Genomic DNA, 27,557 nt, shown 5'->3' with positions numbered 1-27,557 from the left:
AACAAATAATTGATGCCAATCCTTGGTTGTAATCTGAATTCAATGTCGCAATTGAAGTCCACTTATCTGTGTGTAAACAGGTCTACCGTTAAAACTCGATAGTTAACATATATGTGCTTACTGTTACTATCAAGCGCTTTTAAAACATGCAAACATGAAAAGCCCCATCCACAAAAGTGTAAAGGGTTTTGAGCAAATCATTGATACACATAGTTATATACAAACAAGTAAACCTGCAAATGTGTGTCTCAACCTCATTAGCTCAGTTGGTAAAGCGCTGGACATCAGTACAATTCATGTTTTCAGTGCTCAATAGTAAGCACATATGCTAACTACTGAGTTTTTACGGTATGACATAGAAATTCAACTTACAGGTTCATCAGCAGGTACATCAAAGTCTGGGATACAGGCACTTGCATGACCGTAACAGATACACTGGCCTCCTATGGAGATATCTTTGATACTGTAGAAATACTGCAAGGCAGAAATATGAGATGAAAAAATGTAAGCAGATATGAGAAGTACAAGGCGGTAGTGTATGGGCTGCTGTGTACTGGGCCAAATTCCTGCATGCCCAGGTGTGATTGTGTGATTGGGGTACCTTAGGCACAATACTTGACTGTATCAAAACTTTACACATGTCCAAAAATAACTTTTGGTTTCATGTTACTAACACCTCTAATGTGTTACCATTACCCAGAAATTTTTTAATGTAGCAAGTTTACTCCACGGCCACGCTAGGCGAGTTTTAAGGTAGTATGAACGGCTACGGTGTCATGCTCAGATTTGCTTGAAAATGATACAGAATGTGGAGATTGGTGAGAAAAACTCACCTGCCAATTTTTAATTTTTTCCAAAAGAGCGTTTTTGACTTATGTAATTTTTTGTGATTGGAAAACTCCATAGACTTTGCACACGGCATGTTTTTGGCATGTTGCCAAGTTCTTCAAATCAGCTTAATTTTTGAAAACAAGTAATTTGTTTAAATGTGATTTTCTCTCCTTTATACCCAATGCCTAAATCTGTTTTTTAATTTATTTTATTGGAAAAATGCTACTTAATAAAGGACAGCAATTTTTTCCAAGATATTGGCCTTAACAAAGGAGATATGAAATGGTAATGTTAGTACTTTTTTCAATCTTCTTCACTTTTTCTAGAAACACTAAATTACCTAAATTCTAGAATTTTTTTAAAGCTAACTATAGGTCCAATTTTCAACAAACAAGGTGTCATATGAAAGGTAATCAAATTTGGAAAATTCTCTCGCCAGCTTTTTTTAATTAAGTGTTTCTATTTTAAGTTATAGGTGTTTCTAAAATTCCCTAAAATCAAACATTTTAAAATTAATTCTCTAAAAAAATTAAACACTTTATCCAAAAAAGCTGGCGAGAGAATTTAGATTTTAAGCTTATACACCATCCCTGAAAGTTTGGAAACCATAGCATACTCCATGTAGGCAAAAAAATATTATTATGTGGAAAAATTTAGGCAATTTTCAAAAAATAAAGAAATACATAAGAAATGGTAGAATTTTTTATGAAACTCTAAAAATAGGTGGAGTGAAGACTTATCTTTAGTTTGTTCTAAGTTTTAAATTAATACACAATTCCAATTTGCTATTGTGGCTATTTTGCTGCAAGCTTGATTAGCCGTTCATACTACCTTAAATCCTTTAAAAATGATTTGAAAATGTTGCTAGATGTGAGTGATTTTACTTGTAAAGGAGAGGGGTAAAAGTTTTTTTAAAGTTAAATATTTATGATCAAGTCTGTCGTATTATGCTTAAATATATGATATAAACTTATTAACCCTCATGCTAAAAGTGGTTTTTAGCTATCAGAAAGGAGAGAAGGAACGAAAAAAGAGAAAAGATGAGGAAGTTGGGGGTGGGTGATGGGGCTGAATGGGGTGAATGGTGTGTTTTTTTGGGGGAGAAATTTTGAAAAGAAGATCAATTTTGAAGTTCAGAAAAAGGTGGACGATTGGTTAGATATTAAAGTGTTTAATTTCCTAATGTTTGGGACAAATCTACAGCACATTGTAGGTCTATACAAACTCAACAACTTGGATGAGTGGGCAGTACTTCTGTGGCTGGACTTAATTCACTCATCATGAATTACTAGTCTTGTTTTTGTCATGTGTAAGAAATGTAAAGTCTGTAAACAGTTGTTATTTTGTAACTTTGCATTTTGCAAGTAATTCAAATAAATATTATATAACAGATGGGAGTGAATTCACACCCCTCGCTATTTTAGTTGGTGTGGGGAGGGGAGGTACACTTTTTTCCAGCCCAGCTCTTATTAACTATGTAAACCAACAAGTCTGAATAAAGCTAGCTCAACAATATTTTAATTCCAAATGGCACCCTGTAATTGAAATCTGATCAATACCCAATACCAATTATAGAAATTGATATGTTTGATCAATACTCAATACCAATTATAGGCATCCCCAAATGACTATTCACCTTATATCTCCTTTGTTATCAATAATTATCTTCTACAATGCAATGACATACCACCTGTGTGCTTACTACTTTTTATGTTAACTCAATTTTTGTTTAGGTCTTGTTTAGATTTCTTTGGATGATTTATATTGGAATACATTTGTTGTTCAATAATGATCAAAAAACTGTATGGGGTTACTTAACACATACTTTATCTCTTGAGGAGTGATAATGCTTTATTCCAAAATTGACCAATTTTTTCTCTAGTTCGCTAGAAGTGTTTCTTTCTTCACCTGTAGCATTTATGTTTAAATTCATTGTACAACAGTCAAAATATTGCTGAAATGTTTTGATCAGAAGGCCACCCACTTTATTAACTAGAAGGGATGCTGCAGCCAAACAAAATTGCTTGCTAGCCCAAGATTGGAGCAGTTGGAGAAAGCTTGTAGTCGCCTGCTCCACAGCCAACTGATGCAGTGTGCAGCTGACTGATAATCAAAGACAATTGCCCCTCTCTTTAATTTAGAAAAAAATGTCAATTTTATTCTGTTTCTATTTAAATAAAGCTTGAGCTTCCTAATTTTTAGAAGTCTTCATTAATATTTGTCACATGAAAATCCTGATAAGATCACTTACTGTATAAGTGGTAATTTTCCTGAGGGTTTTATTTTCGTGAATTTTGTGATTCCAACCGCAAAAATAACACCTCACGAATATATGCAATAAGGTATTACAAGTACAAGTAAGGACTGGGCAATCCTGAAAATAAGATTCGCAAAAATGTGTCTCTCACTGCAAATCATGAAAATAACTGTAAGCGAAAATTACCAAGTATACAGTGTTGCATATAATTTCCCTCTAGTATTTGATTCTGGTAACTTACAGCATTACATTTGATTATTTTGCAATTCATTAATTTCTTGTACTCTCTTAATGTAAAAGAGTGAAAAACTCACTCTCCAATAGTGTGAGAAGAGTGAAAATCACTTCCAAAAGAGTGACAACCACTCTTCCAAGATCAGGGACATTACTCTACAATATTTTACAACCTATTAAAATATCTAAACTTACTTTACCAACCCAGACTATTAATGATATGATTTTGACACAAATTTGAACAGACTTGGTCCCCCCTCCCTGGATTACACAGGTCAAGCAGGGGGATAAAAAGTTTAAACAACTCATTCATCACAACAGAAACTCTTCCTATTCCTGATAGAAATGCATATTTAATGGATAAACTTGTCATTAAGATTATATATACAAGGCGGATGTGAATTTACACCCCTCCTACACCACCCACCCCATCACCAGGATTATAGCTAGCCCAAGTTGAGTGCCGGCTAATTTTACTATTAGAGCGCCGTTTTGGGGCACAATCTGTTTAGCGAACATGAGGGATCGGGAATAGGCTAGGGGTATACCCCCCCCCCTTTTTATGATGAATAAATCAATAAAATTGAAGAAAAAAAAATTAAGTGCAGGCCGGGCGCCGGTCCGTGCAGTTACCCCTGACCGGCGCCGACCGGTGTGGCTATAACCCTGCCCGTCACACACATAAACACAAAAACTTGAATAAACAGGAAAACCCTTTTTAACAATTCATTTAAAAAGTACGTAACTCAGGGAGCTGATCATGGTTGCAAAGGTCTATTGTGGTATGTCACTTGAGGGTATGCACTCTTGAAGCTGCAAAGTCTCCGAGTTGTTATTAAATGGTTTGTGGAATGATATGGGGCCGTAGTGATCAGCGACAACCTGTAAAGTGTGCTGAGGCTTGTGGTCAAAGTCTAGGTGTTGTGTCTGTGTGTAGCGCAATATAAATCACTACGCTTTTTTTATTATTAGTTTCATTTGCGATTATAGAAAACTAAAATAGATAAACTGTTTATGAATTGTTATTGAAGAGGAAGCCCTGCCAGAGCATTTCTTCTGGGGTGAACCAAACCTGCCTGGTAATCAAATTAATCAGTAACAAGGTTATCTCTGAATTTGACAGGTGCTAAAATGATGCAATAACATTAAAACATCAATTAACACCTGTCAAATCCAGAGATACTTGTCACTGATTAATTTGATAACCAGGCAGGCTTGGTTCACCTCAGAAGAACTGCTCTGGTGGAGCTTCCTTTTTTATGCAAGCCACATGATTCATGGTTGAAACAAGGTTGCCAAATTATACAAGTAGTGACCAAATTCAACCACGCTGAGTGGTTGAAATTTCATATATTTTCTGATACTACAAAAGTCTCTTCTAATTTGGAAGAATAAAATGAATTTTCTATAACAACCCAACTGAGAGAAACACTGAGTAAGCAGGTCCATGGTGATTTCAACAAGAATGTAGTAGTAGTTATTCCAATATGGGCTATGTTTTGAATGTCAACATTACTAGTAGCAAGGGTGTGTAAACCTTGTTTGAACTCGCCAACTTCAAAATGAGAGGAATATCAAACACATTTGGATCGACAAATTAATGCAATACCACAAAAGAAAAGAAACATTTTGTACTTGAAGCTATTGTCAGAATTTTGAAGTGTAGTTTTCATGTAACCATGGCAACAAAGTGAGAAAAGTAACTCCTAATCGGCGTGTTTGCCAGTGCCGAACCCGACAAAATTTCCAAGGGGGAAACATTATTTCAAAGTTGTCTCTCTGGCTTTCCAAGGGGGCAACATTATTTCAAATACGTCTCTCTGGCTTGCTCTCAAAATGAGTTTACTGTGACAAATGTGTACCATTTTAAATTGGCAAAACCACATTAATTTTGGTGTAAAATAGAACAAAAGCACTGAGTGGAATAGCATTTTGTTAAATTATATCCTAGTATTTCGAGACTCTACAGGTTGATGTCTTCGTGTAAATACTACTGGTTCAATAATGATTGTTTTACATATCAATTAATGGTTTCTTGAAGTGCTTCAAAACATAGTTAGTAGGCCTACTATATGCTATTAAAACTCAATAAGTTATCTAAAGAAGAAAAATTAACAATGAAAATAAGACCCATCCCATCCAATATTTCCTAAAAAGGTGGCTATACATTCATTTGCTATTTAATTGCTAAATATTGTATTCATAATGGTACACATCAAATGGAATCCCATTAACTTTGATTAAGTGTTGTTCAAACCCAGTTCTAAGTGTATTAACCAAACCTTTTACTTGAAGCAATTGTATTTATTCATGCAATGCAAACAATTATAATTATGCATAATATATCATTCAGTTCACTCTCAGGAAATTTGTGAATTCATGGCATGGAGAACCAGGTGTCCATTTCTAGATATTATTTACCTACGTCACTGCAGATATCACAAACTATTCATCACTTTTACTTAAAACGGAGCAAGTTTTGTATACCTTTAATGCTGAGTGGACATAATGCTATGGACCTAAATGAAAACTATATTTGACCCAAAGTGTGCCGGCCGGCCAAATCCCTACTACTATTGACTTTGTGAAGCGTGGGTTATTGAATGGCTATTAAGCATGTACAAACCTATCAAAGTATCACTTTAAATACTGGCTATTTCACACTCAAATGCTCGATCACTTCTTTGTAATACCTGTGTGTACTGAAGTGGAAGCTGTTAGTGATACCGCCAAACACTTGCCATATTTCACACATCAGGATCAGTAATGAAGACTCTTTGCCCATTCACTTATTTACTCAACCTAATGATAATGAAATAGTTTCTTGTACAAAAGTGTTTGATCTTTGGTTCCCAAGTTTGTTAGACATTTCGTGTCATCGTCAACTTTGACAGAGAACCAGCCAGCATTATTTTGTGCACATAACTTTCTTATTATTTTTACTGGTTTAAGTGCATCACTGCCTGCATACACTGGGAGTATTATTAAATGGCAGCTGCAAATGGTTCCAGTTAATTCCAATTACTAGGTTTGGTGCATCCATTGACTTCAGAACCTAACAATAGTTTGGGTTCCTAACACTAGGATCCACAACATGCTCATCTATCAGGGGCACAGTTCTTTAACACAATACATTTGAACATTCATTGAATGAACTTTGAAAATTTGGGTACCAAAACTCATACTCTGCAACTTGAGGTCAAATTTTGCACTACAACAAGTATTTAATTGAGGTTATTGAACTATGCCATTGGGATGAGACCCTTGTGGTCCATAGTGTAATGCAAGTTGTAAAATAGTTACCAGCAGTGGCGGCACCAGGAATTTTGGGGTTTTTTTAGGGGGGGGGGTGAATTTCAGAGGGGGAGGGCAAAATCAACAAATTTTGCCCAAACTTGCCTCAAAAAGGGGAAATTTGTTTAATTTGGGTTTTTTTGCTTTGAAAGAAGGGGAGGAGGGCAAGAAAAATATGGGGGATGCCCTCCTAAATGCCCCCTGTAGCACTGCCAATAGTTACAAGGGGTTACTTACCCTTCTATACACCAGTGGATCCATATAACCACTTTCTCTGTCCACCATTAAGTCGGCATTCAATGTACGAATCCTCTGGAATCGTAACCTCACATACCGAGCTGATAGAAAGTCCTGCAACGATTAAAATAATTATTAGATATTAATTGTTACATTTTAGCCTCCAGGAAAAAAATCTCGCTCAAACGACCCTACTTGAAGGTCAAACTCACACCAGATGCCAGGAGTAGCAGCGTTCACATTGCAACTTACGCCTAGCTGAAGTTACACCCAGCTCGCTACTTCTGACTTTTGTCAGGAGTAAAGTCCGTCAAATGTGTTTTTTGGTCACATTATCCACGTTTGCAAAAAAATCATAAAAATTTGCCAGATTTTTCAAGCTTTTTTGTGATATTGTAGGGTCATATTTTAGCCTCCAGGAAAATCTCCCTCAACCGACCCTACTTGAAAAGTCCATCTGCAGTGTGGGTTTTTGGTCACAATAGCCATGTTCAGCGTGGGTACTAGTCGGCGTAAATTTACACCAGCATTCCAAAGAATTTACTTAATTTCACACGCACGCGTTCACACACGCTTACTCTGACTACTTTACCACGGGCTCGCAGACAAATTTAACACGACCTTCGCAGGGGACCATTGAATATTCGGAGTAACTTTTGGAAGTAAAGTGGTAGTGCTGCATACATGTTGTTGCTTTCAACAAGTTGCACGAGTTCCAATAGGCCTATTTTGGGTATCATCAAAACACCCAAACGAAATTTGTTTATTTATTGGTCAAAACAAATTGCTGCTGACAGTGTTTTCCTGTTTTTGTCACCCGCAATTTGTTCTTCTGCTTTAAAAAAAAAGTTGACATTTTACTAATTTCTCCACGCCTACCCCACATGCATCAGTGGCAAATAGAATGATGAAAAAGTATGAAATAGTGCATTGATATCGCATCGAACACTATTTGCATCTTGCTTAATGGTGATCTTTCCCCAAAAGCAAACAAAAAGTCACCAGCTCGTTGTGAAAGTTCACCTTACTCCGACTGGTCGTGTTATACTTGTTCACACGGGCAGCTACTCCGACCCACCAGGTCGTGTTTACGCGTTACTCCTGACAAAAGTCAGGAGTAAATCGGTCGTGGGAAGGTCGGAGGAGCTTATCACGACTAGCGTTCACACTGGCACTACTCCGACATTTCCCACGACCTTCCGCCGACTAGTGCTTACCACGACCATCCTCCGACCTTCCGCTGGGTGTAAACCCATGCGTCTGAACACGGCTATTATCCATTTTCCGGGTCAGATCGATTGATGGATTTGCCTCAATCCGCACGAGCACAGCTGTTTGTCGTCTGCTTCTTTCCACACAGCAAAAGTTAAATAAATTTGTAAAATCCAGGATTTTCCTCGAATTTTCTCTATTTCCTCCTGTAATTTCAATTTGTTTATAATTCAGTCAACTGAAGTATGGTAATGTAGGCCTCCCGAATGACAATGTGTGTGCATCCATATCAAAAGGATGCACTTGCATTGGCTTAGGAAGATTTTCAACATGGGGGAGAGGCTGACGAAACAAACAATTCTGGTGACCCATCTTGGAGGTTCCTCCCTTTGTGTCAGGAAATTTTGCGAAAATTAGGTAAAAAACACCTAATTTTCCTGGGTATTTTTGCCAGTATCTGAGAAAAAAGAAAAATGCATGTACGGTCCCTATTGACCAATGTATCTAGCTATCTTCTGAAGTCAATTAATGACAAATTCACTGGTAAATAATGTTCTCAAGACAGATCCAAATAAGTAAAATTAGGTACTCACTAGAAATATTTCGATTCCTGTCAGGAATCTTGTTCACTCGGGTTGTGGTGAGTGGTAGTGTTTCTAGATCTTATCTGCAATCTTTGTGACTGGTCTTGATGACGTCACATGGGTTGCTTGCCGATTGATGATCTGATCGTAGATCCGATCAAGTCTGTACGCCCCCTCGTCCTTGTTCATGGTGGTGTTGCCTCTGCAAGCAACCCATGTGACGTCATCAAGACCAGTCACAAAGGTTGCCGATAAGATCTAGAAACACTACCACTCACCACAACCAGAGTGAACAAGATTCCTGACAGGAATCGAAATATTTCTAGTGAGTACCTAATTTTACTTATTTGGATCCGTCTTGAGAACATTATTTACCAGTGACTTTTATGAACGATCCTGATGAATTTGTTCAGAGTTTTATTGACAAATTGATTTCTTTGAAGCAAGGTACGGTCTAAATTGAAGAGTCCCATTAATTTTTCAATAGATTAAGGTTCCGGTATTTTCATGCTATTTTAGTTGTGAAATCAGCAAATCAATCTTCTTTCATCATAACAATTCACCTTTTAACAGTATTTCTTACGGAATTATGCCAATTGATTTTTCAAATAATAACAAATGATCACATTAAATATTTGAATTGATAAACAGCATGGCATCAACATCCCCTTTGAAGCTCTTTGATTATTCAATTAGCTAGGCCAGCCATATAGAATATTGCAATCTATGGGAGTACTATCTATTATTAACCCTATGTATCCTTATATATTATTATGCGACAAAAAAGAACCCTGTTCTATGGGCAGATATAACCTTTCAAGTAGGGGGGGGGGGTACTCAAGTTTTGTTTGGGTAGGGGTCTGCTACTGAGAATTTGAAAGGAGACCCATGAATATAACAATTTTTAAAGAATTTTGGAATCATCGATATACCAAAATAGCCCAAAACAGACTCCTAACCGTAGCGATCTTACCTTTCCAATGTTGATTAAGATATTTCTTGCTGGCCTATGTTCGATCACCTCGTGGGATTCCCACGACTTCTTTCAAAATGCAAAATTTCCAGCCAATTAAACACAAATTGTCTCAAAATTTTGGGGAAATTTCAAAAATGTTGGCTACAGTGAGACAAATTTGGGCTATTTTCCGAAAAAATTAAGGAAATTTTGAAAAAAAAGGCCCATCCACATACCAAAATTGGCCCAGAAAGTATACCAAAAACCTGAAAATACTACCCATGTTTGCCGCACATTCCCATATGGTCATTTGCAGTGGCGTAGCCAGTGGCCCCGCTCGTCATGGCCGCCGGTTCATGTAAGGCCGTCGGTAGACGGAAGGTGTTAGTGAAAAAAAAAATTGGGTTAACAATAGACTATTTTGAACCCAGGGTAACAGAAAAAAATGGGAGAATTATAAAAACATTATGAAAAATTGTGAATGAAATTGAATTTTACATAAAATTTGTTTGTTTCTATGTTGGTACCGCCTATAATCCTTTTTTGGGGGGGGCCCACCTGCTTTTCAGACCTCAAAATGTTCAGGGTCCCCCTTTTTGACATGAAAATTATGGGTCAACCCCATAGAAAAGCATATAAACTCAATTTTCCCAGGAAAATTTGTGGTCATTTTTTCAGGGCCCCCCCTTAGGAGGGTCAAAAATTTTAAGGGCCCCCTTTTTGCATCAGGCCCCCCTAACAAGTGTTTGTGAACTGTCCCTTTTTTGTACTCTTTTCTTGACATTAGAAATTTAATTTGTTTGTGTTTGTTTTAGTTCTTCCTGGGACACTCGATCAGTTGAAAACACAATTAATCATCTGTTCTTCCTTGAGGCTCAGGGAAATAGGAAATTTGTTTTTCATCTGTTGATCTACATCAGCATCAACAGGGTTAATATCTTAAAAATCAAATTGATCCAGTGACAACAAATTGATTTTTAGTAGAGATATTTTGCCAACAAGCATTAAAGAAAAAATGGACAGCATGAAATGACAGCAAACATCTATTATTCCCAAACGTGCGCCACTTCATGGGATTGATTTTTAGTAAGGACTGGAATTTGGCGAGGTGAAATCATGTAAACATTTGGTATCCATTCATGACATATAAGGGTCAGTCCCCTTCTTTCACAAATGTGGATCCGATTTCACAATTGCAATTTCCGTTGCTTTGAATTTGTACTATAGAATAGTATGTTTGGGAGATGTGTGCCCACAGGGGATGCTGAATTGCACCTGATTTCATTGAACATTCAACACATCATGCAGATATAAAAGTTGCTATTTCAGGATAACTTCTTTGCCAACTATTTAAAAAAAAGTGTAATGCTTCCAACTATATAACATTATTTGTTGTTATCGTTAGCCAATTTTATCAATATATGTCCTCCCATCAGTATTTATATTTGGACAGCTGCAAAATTGAAACTCCCCCTCACTGGGAAGGGGCCAGTGAATCTTGCCTACCCTAACTACAACACATCGCAGCTACTAACTGTGCAATAATTATTTGTGTGGGCCAAAAGAGGGGGAAAGCAATTTTTGGCAGGTCAAAAGGGGAGTAAGAGATTTTTGGTACGTCAAAAGATTTTTGGCACACATTTAATGGTTAATAAAACATTTAAAAAAGGCTTAACAAAACTGTACAGAACCATTCTAATATGCAAAATAATATGCAAAAATGTTTCTGCTTGCTACTCTTGCATTATATATAGCATTAGCATTTAAGATTTCCAAATTGGGCTTCCAAAATTTGACATGTGCAAAGTGGGGATGAAGATTTTTTGGCAGGTTGGGGGGAGCATTTTTGGCAGGCTGAGAGGGGGTAAGCATGCTGTGAGGGGGGGGCAAGCATTTTTTCGCAAGCCATTTTCAAATTGTCCCCCAGGAGGACAAATAATTATTTGCACAACCTCTAATGGTGCTAGTCCTACTAATATAGGGCCTTTTGACTCTGGTGATCCAAAACCATCATAAAACCTGGCTATATCCAGAGAACTGCTAAACCCAGTGACTGCTTCCTTCGGGTGAAGCGGTCACTGGGTTTGAGCGGTTCTCGGATATAGTGTGTTTAAAAGGCCCTATAGTAGGGCTAAATGGTGCAGCCATTTAGGTGCTCACAGAAAGCATCATCTTGGATAACTATCCAGTTACCACAATAGGAATTGCTTTATTCTGTGTGGTAGTAACTGGATAGTTGTCCAAGATTATGCTTGCTGCCATACACACAAATGCTGTGGGTTTTGCACGCAGAAAGCATCATCTTGGACAACTATCCACTGAAAACTTAAACTAGTCAATTGCAGGCTGGACTAGCTTTAAACTAGTCAAACTGGTTAGTCAAGCCTGCTTGACTAGCTTAAGCTAGTATTTCAACCTAGTCAAGCCTGCTGGACTAGTTTTCAACCAGCTGGACTAGTTTTTGATTAGTCCAGCTGGCTTGACTAATGTGATTTGTCCTGCTTGACTAGTTTTAAGGATTGACTAGCTTATGGTTAGTCAAGCAGGAAGGAAGATGGACTGGCTTGACTAGCTTTAGTTAGTCAATTTGCCAGTACTCTGTGGAATGTGACCTCTGACCCAACTGAAATCTAAGCAGGTCTTCAAGCGGGCAAACATAGATTTTGCAACTGTCAACTGCTGAGGTCAACTGCATACTCACTTCAATGGTTCACTACAGAGCAACGCTCTCATGTTTTTGCCATAAAATGTCCTGGAATTAATTCATCAAGATTTTGTATAACATGTCATTCACTTCTAGGTAAGTCTTGCTTTGTGTTGATATATATGTAAGGTTGCAATTTGTTATAATATTACATCAGAAAGACAAAAATAATATCAGCTCAGAGGCCTATGCATCGTATACAGTAAACAGCACAATACATCATGCATGATACTTGTTGTTTATAGCAATCATGTGTACACTATAATGATATTCTACAATGTACTTGTATTTGGGCCTTGGTCAGTTATTTAAGTAAAAGTAGGCCTATTGCCTTGGCACCTTTATAATGATATAAAGGTATTGGTAAGCTAGCTGATGAGCCCAGATCCTCCAAGTTAAATTAGGGACTGCCTCTGTGTACAGTGTCAGTGTGTAATATTATAAGCCGCTACTGGGGATGGGGGTAAAGCTGTGTATAGCTGTTTTTGATACTTTATTGTTTGTTGCTATAATTTATTCTAAATGTAAAGTACAATTCATGGTTCAAGGACCACAATGGAATTAGAATAAACTACTTGGAATAAAGTGAAATTAAATTGGGAGGGGCGTTTTTGGCTAGCGAAGGGGGGGCAATTTTGGTACACATTCAGGGGCACCTTTTAAATAAAATGATCTTAAAAGGCTTAGGAAACAGTACGGAATGCTATGTAAATTTTCCTACTCGCAATATAGACCATGGTTTCAAAATGGGATCCCAAAAATTTAAATAGTAATAACTTGCTGAAAATGCTGTATGTACATGGTCTGCGAAATTATTAATTATCACTTTTTAGAATAATAACCACGACCCAAACAAAATTTACAGTCGACAGTTTGTCAAAATTATAACATTTTAATGTCATGTATTTTTTTCATCTAGGTTCTGTTCCTTTTCTGACGAGATGCAACCGTGAAGCTTGAAAGTCCCAAAGACATCATATACACTATACAGTCTGGAGGATTTCACTCAAATACCAAAGGTAGGCCCCTAATTGAAAAATGTATGACCAGATGACAGCCTCATCCCCTACTGTTACAAATATCTGATCAAAAGGAAGATTTTTTTGGCATCAGAAGAAAGCTCATAGGCCTATATTATAACCCCAAGTGAAATTTTATGCCTAAAATATGTTACGTTTTAGCATGTTTAAATGTTATAAACTGTGATTACCACACAATGGTTCTCAGTGGCGGCACCAAGATTTTGGGTGGGTGTGGGGATGGGGAGTAAATTTGGGGGGAAATCAACAAATTTTGGGTAAAATTGCTGCAAAAAGTGAAAATTTGAGTTAAAAGTGGGGGCCAAGAAAAATATGGGGGAAGCAAATGCCCCCGTATTGCCTCAACTATTGGTTCTATGGCCATTTTAAAACACATTTTTGCTTCTAAATGTTAAAACTGCTACTAAGGCAATTTAACTCGAAAGTCATCACCAAGAAATCAGAAATTAGTGTGATGCCGGCCTCAATGTGAGGTATCTTCAAAACACAACAGAATGTCAGAATCTGACCATGCCCTTTACGACAGTAGGCCTACGCTATATTTGTAAACACTGTCCCTGGTAAACACTGTCCCAAAAAATGATGTGGAAATACATGACCAACCAAAATTTTGGAGGTGTAAGAACTTCCTTAAATTTGGGTGATTTAATTGGTGGGACTATTACGGAACCCCCAAAGAAAAAAAACTTGGGGCCCAAGATAGGAACTTGGGGCCCCGACATCGCAACTTGGGGTCCGAGTTAGTAAATCGGGCCCCGAAATACTATCTCCGACTCCCGGCTTAGTAAGTTGGGGCCCGAGTTACTAATTCGGGGCCCTGAGTTACTATCTCAGGCCCCAAGTTACTATCTCAGGGCCTGAGTTACTATCTCAGACCCGAGTTACTAATGCGGGGCCACAGGTACTATCTCGTGCCCCAAGTTACTATCTCAGACCCTGAGTTACTAAGTCGGGGCCCCAAGTTACTATTTCGGGGCCCGAGTTACTATTTCGGGCCCTGAGTTACTACCTTGGGCCATGATGTACTATGTCGGACCCCGAGTTACTATGACGGGACCCCGAGTTTCTATGTCGGGACCCCAAGTTACTATCTCGGGACCCTGAGTTACTATCTCAGGGCCCCGAGTTACTATCTCGGGGCCCTGAGTTACTATCTCTGGGCCGTGAGTTACAAAGTCAGACTCCGTTTTTTCCCTTCCATATCACTTTGGGGGTTCCGTATATAGACTATACATGTATTAAACTGTAAATAAAGTTCTTGCTGACACAAAATATTTTTTCAGAAAACTGCCAGATGTGAAAGCAGGAATATTCATTTTGCCTATTAAAGTTTAACTAATAGTAACTTTTTTATAATTTGCTTTCAGGTTCTGCTGAAATGTAACCCAACTGTGGTAGAAATGGACTTCCAACAATTGCAACTCATCAAGAAGAAAATGCTGTACATCAGCCGTGCAAAATAACGAGTTAAAGACGTTACACAACCAAGCAGTGTGAAAAAAGAACCTTGCACTAATTTTGCCTGTCAAAGATGGATTTATCTGAATCATGCACATGAAACTTGCCTGATTCATGATTTGATATGCATTCAAAATGATTTCATCAAAACTTTTGATTGTGGTGACTTCATTATTGTGAATATGAGTGACAAACTTTAATGACTATTTTTGACCTATCCATGATGCTTATTTTGTATGTTAATTTGTATGATATCTGGATAGACTCTATACTGTGAATTGTAATCAACATGATCAATATTAATGTTTTTAATCTGTCAAACCAAGCTGTTTTTAACAAAAAAACAGTTACGGTTTTGACAGATTAAATACATTTATAATTAGTTATTTATTTACTAAATTTCATAAACAGAAATCTTTGTAATATTTTATGTTTAAGGCTTTTATAATAATATTATGAAGAGTTAGGTATCATAATGTTTTGTTGGATGCAAGATAAGAATGTCATAAAGTTTTTCCAATGTTATTTTGGACTTTGAATTGTTTTTTATTTCAGAATCTATTGTCTCCAAAAGAGGATAGGATACAGTCTGTGGTGGGACTAGGTAGCCAGATGAAATGAGACAACATGGTCAGAAGAGAAAAATCAAAATCCTCGCCAACATGCAGGTCTAGTTCTGTACTAATTATTGGTGCTTGCTTTTGCTTCATATTTCACTATTTATGCTGCATGATTCAAGATTATCTATGGAATAATTCTTGTAAATTCATGCAGGAAGCAATAAGCAAACATTAATCTATCTAGACTAAATCCACATGTGGCTCATTTACTTTCCAATTGTATAACCCTTATCAGACTGTATCCAATCTGCAACTGCATGTATGGTTTGCATTAGGTTTGTTCGGCTGGCTGGACTAGCTTGAGGTTAGTCGAGCATGTTAGTCAAGCCAGCTGGACTAATGTTACATTAGTCCAGCTGGCTTGACTAGGGCTATGTTAGTCCAGATGGGCACCAGTTGGACTAACTTAAAGCTAGTCAATAACTAGTCGAGCGACTAACTTTAACTAGTCCAGCATGCTGGACTAACATCAAGCTAGTCAAGAAACTAGTCAAGGACTAACCTGAACTAGTCCAGCGTGCTGGACTAACATCAAGCTAGTCAAGCGACTAACCAAAAGCTAGTCAAGCGACTAACTAAAAGCTAGTCCAGCATGCTGGACTAAGATAAGTTAGTCAACCTTGTTAGTCCAGCAAAATTGACTAGCTTAAAGCTAGTCCAGGTGGGCACCATCTGGACTAGCTTTAAGTTAGTCCAGCTGACCAATTTAGGTTTTCAGTGTCCAGTTACCACAATAGGAATTGCTTTATTCTGTGTGGTAGTAAGCTGTAGTAACTGGATACTTGTCCAAGATTCTGCTCGCTGCATGCTCCACAGTTCTCTTCATATCTTGGATCTGTACTCACCATTAATTCTGGTGATGGCATCTTGATACTAGGCCTGCCATTTACTATGGATGTATGAATCTCACCATCACCAAGTGGTTCCAAATCAGAGTAATATGATGTACATAACACTTCAGAATCTGATGTAAACCTGTGCATTAGACCAACGGCTGAAGTGTTGTAAAGACGTTCACAGTCATTGTCATGCTGTGCAAAATACTGCCATGGTTTGTAGTTGATTCCATCTGTGGAACGTTCTAATATCCAGTTCCCTGGACGAGGTGAATTGGCTGCTTTTATGATAACATACGCCACTTGGAAAACCTGTGGAAATAAATGAAGAAATCAAAGCAAGCTCAATTTTCATGTAAGGTATAGCATTCACTTTAATTGATGAACAGTTCCATGTATCCACTTGAATATAGATCCATGCCCTAGCCTATTCCAGTAGATATATAATGCCAGGGCATAAAAAGGTAGGAAAACATGGGGAACACAGATTCCAAGAAAATCTTGAGAAATGGCAGAACATAATATACAAAAAACTACTCACAAGTCACCAATTAATATGTGTAATGTCATTTTGTTTGGTGTAATGCTCATATTAGTGCATTAAAAGGCTATTTTTGTAGTCAAAAAAGCTTATTGTACCCCTAGTAATGTTATCCCAAACTGTCTATATTACATGCATGAACATTAACAATTATTTTGATTTTGTAGCTTGGATTTATACCTTTATGTCCAATTACCTTGACCTTCCCACGGAGCAATACTCCCCCACTTCAAAACTTGCCTCACCTTATATTAATCTTATTTAGGGAGTGGTGGGTGGGAAAATAAATTTCTCGATCCGTATTTGATGAAAGCTGAATGTGATATGAAACGAAAGCAAGCAAACCCCACACCAGCAATAGGCCTACTCCCATTGGCTGATGACTGGATAGGCCATAACCGGCCTTACGATTGGATGCGGTATGATGCGACCGCAAAACCATAACAACAATTACCTCACGGGATAAAACACAATGACATTAAACAGTCATTACGGACGGAAGCAACCATTTCTCTGCATGGGTAAAGACAAGCTTTCAGAAATGTTATTAAACATATTGTTATAACTGACAGAAAATTTCTGAAGTTTGCTCAAATTGGCTTGTTATACTCTGATCAGCTCTTTATAGGCAGGACTCATAACATCATGGATTGATACAGAATGGTGTACACACAGCTAGGTGCAGCACCTGTACGCGAACTCCGCTTTGCGTTTTGCGTGAATGACGCATGCTTTACGTGTGCGTAAGTTGGAACTTTATTGACTCGCGCAGTAACAAAAACCAAATAATTCCCGCCTATTAAGAGCCGATTATAATATACGGTAGTTCCCAGAATAGCATCATTGAGCTTTTATTTCCCTTTATTCCCCCAAAGTGCACACAAATTTGCAAATTTTTGAAGCTAAAATGGTCAAATATTAGGCTAAGTTGGTCAAAAACACACACATATAGGTGTCAACATGGGGGGGGGATTGTATGGACTTCCCCCCCCCCCCCACCTTCATCAAAATATTGGAAGGATGCACCCCCTGTCCCCCAGATTTGGGGCCAAATGCACACAAAACACACATGAATATTACAGCTAAAATGACCCCAAATTAAAAACCACTAATTACTACAAATTTGTCAATTTTCATATCTTTTTAGCATCCAAGATGTTTACAATTTTGCATCAACAACAACAAATGGTAGGTCTACATGTTTGTCTTGGTGAAGCAACATTACATTTGCCTGGTGGGTTACCCAGAAGAAGCTGATATGGCGCGAAGGGTGGGAAAGGTTGATTAAATGCCTCCTATTCCATCCTAGGACCACAATTGCCTCATCCCAGTGGCATAGTACAAAACCTCAATTAAACACTCATAGTGCAAAATTTGACCTCAAGTTGCAGAGTATGAGTTTTTGTACTCAAATTTTCAAAGGTCATTCAATGAATTTACGCAAGTATTGGGGTTAAAGAACTGTACCCTTATAGATGAGAATGTTGTGGATCAAAGCCCCTCATAATATCCCAAGTTTAACCTTCCCAATTAATTGTGTCCTCACAAATAATCCGCAGTGATTCACACATCCAATAGTTTAAACAGACATTCTACTCTTTGTAAAAAATAATTTGAAAGGCAAAGATCTTGGTAACCAAATGAAATAGTTGATACTATGACCCCGTTTACACACAGAGAAGTTGACTTCAATTGCGACATCAAATTTAGATTGCGACTAAGGATAAGATAAATTATTTCTTGATGGGATGTTTACATGGAGTTCAAAACAAATTGTGAATTCGACTTTTAATGCTATCATTTGCTCATGCTTCAATTATCATTATAAAGTTGACCTCATATTACGTGTGCGTTTACACTGAAGTCTGAGTTTGAAGTCGAGTTTGAATTCAACAAATGTTGCTCCGGGTCATCATTTGAAGTTGACTTCTTAAGTCTAGTTCAAAACATGGCGACCCTATTTAGTGTTTACACACAAATTAAGTCAAGTTCAAAGTCGACTTCAGGCTCTGTGTAAAACGGGGGAGGGTAAGTGTAAAAAAGTTATTGTCATTTGGTATTTTTGGAATGAAAAATTGGCAAAAAAACAAAAAAAGTAAACAGCAGTATTGATGAAGTTGAAGCCCCATTCAAATACATACATGTAGCTAATTTAAAACTATCAGTATATAAATTACGGATTCATGTAGGGGGCCTAAATGCCAGATTTCAGCTGAACCAGTAGCAGGCTATAGATGTTAGCACATCTATGACAATGACAAAGGTACCAGAATCTGAATTTTGATCATTTTTACTATCATCTGGATGAACAAATCACTAAATGGGCCTTTAGACTAAATTATTGAGGCTAAATTTGGGTAAGTTATTAACCTTTGGGTTTGCTAGGTCTGTTTATGTAATGCAAAAATCACAATTTCTCACAAAAACTGGTAAATTTTCATGAAATTGAAAACTTTTTTTTCCATCAAGCTGTCCACCATCTGTTCACTGAGATGGTCTGTTAAACAGCTGTGTAGCACAAAACTGAAGCAGGTGAAGATGGATGCTGTAATCGGTTGTTGCTTGACCAGCTGGACATTGAGACTGAAGAGTGGACAAGACTTGGGTTTCCCCAATTATTTTTAGTTTAGAATGTAAATATCTAGAAAAGCTCTTGGATCAATCAGAGGTGACACTCACTATGGACCACAATAGCCTCATCCCAATGGCATAGTTCAACAACCTCAATTAAACAATCATAGTGCAAAATTTTACCTCAAATATACAAATTAGAGGCGGCTTCACTATATAATACATTAGAACATATTAGAAACACTTTGACCAAGTTTCAGGGCAAAAGTATGCAAAATAAAAGTACCCTGAACATTTATGCATTGATTTTTAGCAAAATATTGGCAAAAATTACATATTAATGAGCCTTTCCAGTCCTTTTAGCTCATTAACTATATTGATTATTGACAAAAACAATAGGATACAAAGAAAATATAAATTGATGTATTTGGGAAACCGTATGTCCGATTTGCTCAAACAAAAGGCATATTGATCAGTGTACTTTACCCTACTCAATTAATCTGTTTAAAACAAGCTCAAAGCATTTTCTAATTTCTAGAAAATGCATCCAATACCACCTTAATATTCATGACAATATGCAACATTTAATATTGTAAAATTGGCATTTCTTAATCTTACCTACTCAAAACATCAGTTGAAGTAGTTAAATAGTCATACACCCCCTCGGGGGGGGGGGGGAGTGGGCACTCCCATATATTGACATAGGTCATGTGCCCATGAAAAGACCCCAGTATTTTGGACAAATCCTGCACCCAATGACCCCGTTTTTTCAGCAGCCTACACTTTTTTCGAAGTCCTCAAAATTGAAATTTCAACGCGCTACAACCCACCCATATATTAAGACCTAGGCCTACCTCTCAACGTAAGTGTTAAATTGAATATTGCATGAAAACTGGAAAAAAACTTTTACCAAATAAAACTTTTTTTTTTTTTTTTTGCAAAAGAACTTTCTTATTTTAGGCCTTAGCAATCAAGCATGTAGGCCTATAGCTTGTAGACCTATATCCTGCAGGCCTGTGCGTTGATACTGAACAATGAGTTACAGTATGCATGTAGGAGGAAGAAGAAGCAGTGCTGAATATTATTGCAAACTAAGTGCAACTTTCAGCACTTCCCCATTCAAAACACTCCTTGGGCATGAGATGTCCTCAGTCTTATAGTATGGTCACAAGACCTACTATATAGTACTATAAAAAACAACACAATAAAGATCACATCACTAGTTGTGTTCACATTGTCGGACATATGCCCGGCAGAACTTGGAAGTGTAAATTGCTAGGAGTTGCGGTAAGCGCAGCCAGGAGTAGTGGCAGTGTGAACGATGGTCAGCTTAAGTTCCGCCTGGCGTAAATCCAATGTATTCTGCAATGTGAACGCTGCTATGCCTGGTACCCAGTGTAAGTATTAAATTTGACCTTTTTTGGTCGAAAGCTAAGAAATTACATTTCGTGCGATTGAAAAAAGTCACAGAAGTGGTACCCGATTTTTAACGCCGACCAGAAGTGAATGTCTAGTGTAGGCTGGGACTAATGTGAACACCACTACTCATTAGAAACTGCAGGTCATAAATCTGTTTGTTTGTATTTCTTGTCCTCCAATTATGTGACCTTAGAGTGTCCTCAGCTAAATTGGCCCATGGGATTTGGGTGTAATCACTGAGTTAGCAAACAACACTGACAACCCAACACAAGCAATATACATAATCGAGACAATGAAATGCTGGAATGAAATGAAACCTCCTACGTTGAAACTCTCCTAAAATTTCAAATTAAATGTACACAGGGTCTTGATTGGCTTCATGTGCATTATGCTGTCCTTTACTCCTTTTATTTGCCCAGTTTGTCCAAACATCATTTTCACACACTAGACGAATGCTGCATGAAACATTCATAGTCAGGCTAAGAAAGCCTATAAAACAAAACAAAACAAAAATATTTCCTCATGCAAATATTTAACAAACCAAAAGTTTGATGATGCCCTAAAAGGTCTACACAAAAGGCCTTTCCCGGGAGGGGGGGGAGGGGAGGGGAGGGGAGGGGAGGAGTCTGAATACCGTTGTAAAAAATTGGTTAAAATATCAGTCAAAGTTGATCTATGGTTTGAAATTTAGTCGTGTAGCCAGTGGGGATCAGACTGCCCCCGGACACCTAAAATGGGGACGGAGAAGCGGAAGATGGGGATGTGAAGAAAGGGAGAAAGAAGGGGAAGGAGAGGGAGAAAGAGAAGAGAAAGGGGGAGGAGATGGAGAAAGAGAATGGAAAGGGTAAGGAGGGGAAAGAGAAGGGAAAGGGAAGGAGGGAAGAAAAATAAGGACAATACTGATGTTTGCCCCCCCCCCCCCACCGGACTGACAATGCTGGCTACGACGAGCCTATTGGAATTATCAACATTTCGCACTAAGGGGCAAGGGCCTATGTTTCAGGGAGGGGGTCGGCCTTCTAACGAAAGTAGATTCATTTATAGGATGTCATTGAACTTGAAGTTTGTTCACTAATGAATGTTTTTTCAATACAATAGATCTGTGATCATTTAAAGATCCCTGTCAATGTTCAGGCTTTGCACCCATCATTATTAATTAGTGGCACCTGGTGTCTACATAGCTACACACATGGTCATACTATGATTACAACTATCAGCAAAGAAACCCAATGTATTCAGAGTCTATGATGTATCATAGGTGTGTAAGGCATTGCACTTTTCCATTTGTCAGTGAAACACAGGAATAAACCCGATTCACATCATTGCAAGTTTAGAATGAATTGTGATATTTTCAAAATCATTCATATTTTAAGCTGAATTATCATGATATAATGTTAAAAATATCATATAAATACAGTCATTATAAATAAAACAATAAGGGGTGGTGCAATAATTATGTGTAGCTAGTCAGTGGTGTTGAATTATAGGGGAATTATAGGCATTTTGGCAGGCCAAAATTAGGGGGGAAACATTTTTGGAAGGGTCAAAAGGAGGAAGCGATATTTGGAAGGTCAAAAGGGGGACAAGCGATTGACCGTTTTTGAAATTACACATAAAAAAATTAACCCCATTTAACACATACGGCATACATCCCTAGAAGGAATAGTTCTAAAGTAAACCTGGATTATTTTGGTGAAGATTCGAATCAGTTAGCTTTAATGTACATGTATGGCAGAACATGTATAACTATGCATTGTAATATTTTACAAGCACCATACTGTATGTCACACATCTGGTCCAGCGATTGACCATTTTTGAAATTACACATACAAAAATTAACACATACGGCATACATCCCTAGAAGGAGTAGTTCTAAAGTAAACCTGGATTATTTTGGTGAAGATTCGAATCAGTTAGCTTTAATGTACATGTATGGCAGAACATGTACATGTATAACTATGCATTGTAATACAAGCACCATACTGTATGTCACACATCTGGTCCAATATCAGAATGAACTTGGCTTTTATCCCACTATTTATGTTATGACTGATTACTATAAATAAGCCCAACAATCACATCTGAGTTGGAGCTCCTCTTGCTTTGCCTAGTCAAGATTTGAACTCTCACAATTCGGGACAGAAAGCCATTTGCTGTACTGAAAATCAGTACTGACACAGCACCGCTTATGTGTTATGAAAGTTGCTGCATGATGGTGACTCGAAACTTAAATAAATAAGGCCTACCACATTTATTAATTAAGAAATATTATGAATGTTTAGTATTAGTCATAAGTCATGTAATGCAGCTGTGTTCAACCTTCAAGCATTTGGATGCACTTTTAATTAACGAGAGGATTGTATGGAATGTAAAAAAAATCAAAAAAGGACAGCATTTTTTACCTTAAAGCCATAATGTACGATCTTTTAATATGAAATTGGTTTATTGTTTTAAAACCTGATTTTTTTGTATATTTGTAATGTTTACACATGTCCCAACTTGCACCTAAATGGAAGCGGCTAAATTTGTTGTCTTTGTAGGTCAACAGAGCAAAGTTCGACATATTATCATAATTTAAAAATTATGATATGTCCTCCCATAGAACTGCTGTTAAATGGCCAAAATAACCAGAGGGGTTTCTTTCAGTTTACCTTGTTATTTCAACCTAAAATGGACAGCAACCCTTCCTGTCAGTAATACTAATATTATTTCAACATTTTGAATAAAGAATAACAAAATCAAAATTTGATGGAAATCGTACATTAAGGCTTTAACTGCATGTACTAGTAACCATTCCATGGTATTAAATACAAATTAAAAGTGATAGTTTAACAACACAGAAAATACATGTATGAGAAGCATGGCGCCATTCCAACCTTACTATCTAACTATTTCATACAGCTCAGTTTATATGATCTTCAAAATCAAAGCGGTTACCATACCATAGCTGAACTATGGGGCTTTGGCAGTAAGCAAGTAAGGAAGTAAAAGGCTGAGACTATTTCAATGTGGCGGCACTACGTGGGGAGGGGGGTTCAAAGGGGTTATTTGCTGCCCAAATATTTTCTCTCCCCCCACTTTTGAGGCAAAAAAACCCAAAATCACACAAATTTCCACTTTTAGCAGCAATTTTGTGCAAATTGGTTGATTCCCCCAAAAAAAAATTCACTTTGCCCCCCAAGATAAATCCTGGTGCCACCACTGCATAACAATAACATAGATGAGATGTTCTCTGGTAGCAGCTCTAGGTTTCTATACTACTGGAAGTATATGTCTAGACGACCTATAAGTCTATCACCAGAAAACAGGCAGGTATTTCAAAATGCCACTTCCCCATCAAGGGGACACCTTTCTGGTGAAATGAGCAAATGATGAAAACACTTCACATACATAACCTATATATATAGACTATAAATCCATGCTAAGGAAGCTATATACTTCCACATAGGAAGAGATACTCACAAAGCAACACTTAAGTGGCTTTCAACAACACTATAATTGATTGAAAACAGAGTCACTTCAATTTCTTTCTCCACCTTGCACAGGATGTCTTGTTCCTTTGCTACACAGGTCATTTGAGAAAGGTAAATAGCATTGAAGAGGACTTCAAATTACTTGCAAATCATGATTCCCCAAAATGAATAACTTGAACCGCACTATTACCACCAAATTTGATGCCTACAGTTTGTTTCCTTTACCTATAGATGAGTTGACCTCAATGTTTATCAACAAAGGCAAGGGACTGGTATATCAATATGCTTAAGTGAACCCCATACAACCACTACACTGTTCATTGTGCCTTATTGTGATGTTGTGGGAGTTTTAAAAGCATGGGCCCTGAACATAATATGATGCGCGCGCATACTGTCAGGCAAAAATCAATGGAAATTGTGATGATGTGTGCGCATACTGGCAGGCAATTGACGTCAGAAGTCAACTCATCTATATTGAATACCACATAGTAATACTAGAATATTTTGTTTGCACTTTCCAACTTCTACTCTGCCAATATCAGTTGAATTGTATGCAGAATCCTGAAGATACAAACTTAATTTAAATTCTACGCCAAAAGTCGCAAGTCAAGTGCTAAATGATTGCATCATATCGGAGATTTCAGGATCTTTGATCAGGGGCGTAGCCAGCTTTCTTGGTCAGGGGTGGCAAAATAAAATTTTGAGGGCACAGACGGAAAAAAATTGTTTTTAGAGAGACTGTACATGTCTTCGAGCTTCCAAAAAGGCTTTACCGCACAAAAATTGTGTATTTCACACTATTTTGTCCCAAAATCTGGTTGAATTTTGGTGCAAAAGGGGCTTCTTGCCCTTTTTCTTTTCCTTTGCCCTCCAAATTTTCTCTTCATTTTTCTGTCAGAGGGGCACTTTTTTGTTTCATTTTTTGTCAGGGGTGGCACTCTGCCCCCCTCCACCCCCCTGCTGGCTACGCTATTGTCTTTGATCGCATGCACTTTCACATAGGCCTTCAGCTTTCTCAAGCATTCATGTAGACATTGGTGTGAAATAATGGTTATGGTCATACCATTATGAAAAATTGACAAATACATGTATAGGCCTAGGTATACATTTCGTTTCATGAAATAATCTACCTATCTATATTTGAAATTGTAAGCGACAGGTCGAAGTTCAAACCTTGCACCTATAAACTGCAATCATTTTCTTTTATCCTCACTTTACTATAAACACACAACCTCTGTATATGTAATATACTGTGGACCACAAGAGCCTCATCCCAATGGCATAGTCCAATAACCTCAATTACATAATTTTGACCTCAAGTTGCAGAGTATAAGTTTTTGTACCCAAATCTTCAAAGGTCATTCAATGAATGTACAACTGTATTGAGGTTTAAGAACTGTTCCCCTGATAGATGAGCATATTGTGGATCCTAGCGATAGGACATTTTCATCTTTTCCCCTGCTCCCAAATCAAAACTAACATGCTACCACCCACATAGATCTGTAAGTGTAAGGGTACACCCCATCAGTCCGAAACCCCATTAGTTGGAACCACCGCTAGTCCGAATTTTAAGCTTCCCTAACGCTAAGATTAACCCTAAAACTAACCCTAAACCTAAAAATTCGGACTAGCGGTGGTTCAGACTGACGGTGTTTTGGACTGACAGGGAGACTCCAAGTGTAAGGCCTATTTTACAACATTTTATTTCACTGTCAATTTCAAATGTATTTTAATATTGCAGGATTCAGTCTGATCGGGATGCATGGTTTTCAGTTCATCATCACATAAAGCCAACCCATACACTACATGTAGGATCCACAACATGTTCATCTAATCAGGGCAGTTCTTTAACCGCAATACATTTGTACATTCATTGAATGACCTTTGAAGATTTGAGTACAAAAACTCATACTCTGCAACTTGAGGTCAAATTTTGCACTATGATTATGTATTATTGAGGTTATTGGACTATGCCATTGGGATGAGGCTATTGTGGTACATAGTGATATGAGACACTGCACTGCCATACAGGGAATGCAATGCTGCTGTAAAAATGTCTCCGCCACCCCTCCCCCACCCTCCAAAAAAAACCTGCCCGGCCCTAGGGATGCACCATTAGATTCTCAGGGTAGGGGTAGGAAGTTTAAAAAAAAAAAAACTTCACCCACTACATGAGCAACAAAACCAACTTTCCCCACCAACACTAAAAAAAAAAACCTTCCCCCACCTAACTGTGTATAAATGCATGCCTTTCCCCGACCCCATCTTCCTACCCCCCGAGTATCAAATGGTGCGTCCCCTACTTGATGTCCATCCACCTGTAGAAGAGAGGTTTGTTTTGTTGCCTAAGGTGTTGCCTAAGGTATTACAACATTTAACAGACATTCAAACAAAACCATGAACCATTGGTATTTTGGCACCTTTCATACATTGCAAGTGACAAGCTTCTTGGAGTTTTGGACATCCTGTGGAAACAAGGTCAGGTTCCTGCAGGGCTAGGCAAGGTTTCCACATTTAAATACACTCACTTCCCATCTAAAATCTTTGCTCTTTCCATACAAGCAAAATTACGGAAAAAAACTACAGCTCAAAGATACTATTGATATACAGGCCCAGTATACAGGTTAGGCATAGTCCGAGAATGGTAGGTACATTATGTGTACATCCATTATCAAATGGATGTCAGCTGCTACATGTGTCTCTTTTTATATAATCGCTAAGAATAAATACCAGACTCATCTCAAGTGGTGGTCACTTCAAATTATCGCTAACGTCACATGGTTTAGGAATGTTCTCTTGGCAATATCAAGAAAATCCTAATAATTTAGCAACAAAAAGATGAAGTTTAGTTCCACCAAGTTTCAGTCAAATCTGAGCAATTTAAATATGGATGACCTCTGGTTGTTTTTAACCTATATCCCACTTCCAGTAAATATTTAACTAATCAAGCCATTTTGTGAAATTTCATAAAAATTGTGTATATGACCCCTGGGTGACCTTTGACCTTCACCTGCCACTTGACCAAAGCAAACTTAGCTTTTCTACATGGGTAGGGTGTATGCAGAAATAGTCTCTATTATAGAGGACGTCCCAGGTTGTCCCCGGTTATCGGTTATAGATCTGAAAATTCCCCTGATTGGCCGTGTTTACAAATCCATTCAAATATGTGTACAGACAGAAATAATACCTGCAGAGTCTCTTTCTGAACAAATTCAGGCTAGACATAATTGAACTCGTAGTGAGCTCGTGGCTAGTGTTATTTATCAGATTCAGTCTCTGCTGATCCGCTAC

The 27,557-nt window shown here is 37.8% G+C and overlaps 1 protein-coding gene and 1 long non-coding RNA gene across 2 annotated transcripts in view; one reads left to right on the top strand and one right to left on the bottom strand.

The window, feature by feature from the left end:
- The window catches only part of LOC140138325 (laminin subunit alpha-2-like), a 188,060-nt gene that overhangs the window by 122,692 nt on the left and 37,811 nt on the right, over positions 1–27,557 (bottom strand). Inside the window, exons 3-5 of the mRNA XM_072160235.1 lie at positions 16,272–16,574; positions 6,854–6,967; positions 373–474 (exon numbers count right to left, since the gene is read on the bottom strand). Coding sequence (XP_072016336.1) covers positions 373–474; positions 6,854–6,967; positions 16,272–16,574 — 519 coding nt within the window. The remainder of the gene's footprint in view (positions 1–372; positions 475–6,853; positions 6,968–16,271; positions 16,575–27,557) is intronic.
- On the top strand, positions 12,070–15,282 carry LOC140138165 (uncharacterized). Its single transcript, XR_011856954.1, has 3 exons — positions 12,070–12,404; positions 13,228–13,327; positions 14,716–15,282. It is a non-coding gene; the product is annotated as an uncharacterized lncRNA (long non-coding RNA).

The sequence above is a fragment of the Amphiura filiformis genome, chromosome 17 (genome assembly GCF_039555335.1).
Source record: "Amphiura filiformis chromosome 17, Afil_fr2py, whole genome shotgun sequence".
Taxonomy (NCBI): Eukaryota; Metazoa; Echinodermata; class Ophiuroidea; order Amphilepidida; family Amphiuridae; genus Amphiura; species Amphiura filiformis.
Note: the sequence above shows the minus strand (reverse complement) of the source record. Positions and strands in the feature narration are given on the sequence as shown.